Below are 2,500 nucleotides of genomic sequence, written 5' to 3' on the forward strand. Positions count from 1 at the left end.
CATCATTCTTTTCTACAGCGAGCCATCTATTCACTGAAAATATCCATTTTTCCTCCGTCTGCCTGTCTCTTATTGTTATATTTTCAACGAACCACGACGGACTTTCTCCTGTGTTGTCGTGTTCCAAAGTGACTTCTTTCAGAGATCCCAGGGATTCACCGGTGATTAACACAAGCCCGCTGATACTTCCCCGCGCAAATATGTCACAGGAATCATTTTTACTTCGAAGAGGGACTTGTTTTAGTTCCCCCATTTCTCCCTTTATGGTGATGGTTACATTAGCTGTTGTTCCGGAATTTCTCCAGACTCCAGTGCCAATTACCATGTCGTAGTAATAGCTGCCTTCTTTAACGATGGTCACGTATTTTGGAAGACACACCTACAACAAAGGGAAAATGATACCAGCTAGTGTGTGGAGGAAATAAAAAAGAAAGAAAGAAGAATTAAACATTTGCAAATAAAACCTTATATTGGACATGGATGTAATATTCTTACAGAAGGAAAGCAGTGGAATCAACCCCTTTCGCAGACATTCTGTCATCGAGTCACACCACAAGAATATTTGAGAAAATGTGAAAAAAAAAGATAAGTGATTTTTTTCAAAGACTAACGAGGTAATTCAGGAGACCGTTGGGAGAGTGGAAATTGATTACTTGTTGGATTACTTGTTTCAAACACTCATGTAAAACGCGTTTCAGCTTTGTCACAAATCAATGATTCGAGAAAGGAAAGCTGTTTCTTTTCTAAAGTGTTAATATGTGATGTTTGCAAATTTTGACTCCCAAGGCTATTTAAAATCCGCGTTTGTTGAAAAAGGGCTACAAATTAACAATGCTTTTCACAGTGTTTTTATGTTAAAAATGGCTCAGCCCAGAAAGCCTAATCAATACACTCTCCATTACTGTCAGTATCGCTCACAACTTTTTGGCCTCATGTAAATTTTGCATATTTCTTAAGAGTTCATGGTTGAAGAATTGGCCATCTGTGGATGTTCACCAATCGATGTTCAATTTTAACGTCATACTATTTACATCTTTCTGCTCTCATCAGTTATCTTAAAAAGAACAAGAATTAAAAAAAAAAAACGGGAAATAGCTTTGACCAGATGATTTGTTTTATGTGCAAATATCACTGACCTTGCTGTCATCTTTTTTGTCTGCTCTTCTGGCAAAGACAACCACAACCAAGTAAATAAGAAACGCGCAGCAAATTGTCACTAACACTGATATATTACCGCTTTCAGCAAGATTACCAAATTCAGCGAAGACTTTGTCAAAGTCGATTGGGTTTGGTGCCTGAATGAAATTTCCTCCAAACGAGGTTAAGTGATTACAGCGACAAATGAGGTGGGTTGAATTTGACCTCACATCAACCTGTGAACAAATCATTCAGGAAAATGTATCTACACACTTGCAATCTGGCTCCATTTATTGAAGATTGTTACGTTATTTCAACCTAATCGCGTTGTACATGAAATGAAAACATTGCTATTTAGACCATATTCGTATTCTCAGTATTGGACTGGAACTAGCTTGCAACGGAGGCTAATGCGGGGAAATCTTTTCAAATGCAAATACTTTTTAATATATTCCCCCGCATTAGCCTCTATTGCAAGCTAGTTCCAGTCCAATACTGGGAATACGAATATGGTCTATTGCCACGTCGGTAAAATAGTTGCCTATCTGACTTTCGTTTCTTCGAGATGCTTTCTGCGCAAGTGATGGCAAGGATCGAAATGGATTGCTATTCAAAAACTTAGGGTTAATTGTTTTGAAATCATTGCGCCTTATTTTAAAGACGCGACCAAGAATCCACCATAGATGACTGCTGCAAAAATATCGTGGAGGTTTTTCTCCTGGATCTCATTGTTGTAGGCATAAATAGAGGTCATGCGCAGAAATGTCGGTTTTTGACACTCGCGTGACATGATCGTGTTTTCCTCTATCCCGCTCTCCGAGGAAAAGCCGATTAGTAACGATAAAAGACAAATACAGTGAGAGGTGCCAGATTCTATTGCGTACACAAGAAATGGCAGTTTTAGCAAAGTCAAATAGTTTATTTATGTGTAAATGAGTGTTGTCCTTTTATTAGCGTTTATATATGTAAACGGCACTCATCACATTCACAGTAGTGTAAGGCCTCGCTTCATTTCTGGTGCCTTTTAACTTGTTCGTAACCTCTAATATAAATATTGTGTGGCAATCGTAGGTGTACCTTGCAACCATCTGATGTCCACTTATCCTTATCTTCAGACCAATACAGGCAACTTGACTGAGTTATAGTTATGGTATAATTCACATCCGTGGATGGGTCGTACTCGGGAACAATTGTTTTTGCGATTGCATTGGGTGGTGGATCCTTGAAGCCAACACATGATCGTCTTTGACGACCGTGACCAAAACACGATCTTCGATTTCTGGTGTGTTGAGTAGAATTCTTTCTTCCGATGATCCCAACATAAAGTAATCCAGTCTTAGTTGGCACAACTGTAACGGAGTTT

General features: G+C 38.8%; 1 protein-coding gene across 1 annotated transcript in view; it reads right to left on the reverse strand.

Moving 5' to 3' along the window:
• Positions 1-2,500, reverse strand: part of LOC137994175 (polycystin-1-like protein 2) — a 40,425-nt gene that overhangs the window by 12,609 nt on the left and 25,316 nt on the right. Inside the window, exons 14-16 of the mRNA XM_068839828.1 lie at positions 2,215-2,500; positions 1,137-1,373; positions 1-379 (exon numbers count right to left, since the gene is read on the reverse strand). The exon at positions 1-379 is cut by the window's left edge and continues 938 nt beyond it; the exon at positions 2,215-2,500 is cut by the window's right edge and continues 422 nt beyond it. Of these exons, the coding sequence (XP_068695929.1) occupies positions 1-379; positions 1,137-1,373; positions 2,215-2,500 (902 nt within the window). The remainder of the gene's footprint in view (positions 380-1,136; positions 1,374-2,214) is intronic.

This window comes from Montipora foliosa, chromosome 3, assembly GCF_036669935.1.
Source record: "Montipora foliosa isolate CH-2021 chromosome 3, ASM3666993v2, whole genome shotgun sequence".
NCBI classification, from domain to species: Eukaryota; Metazoa; Cnidaria; class Anthozoa; order Scleractinia; family Acroporidae; genus Montipora; species Montipora foliosa.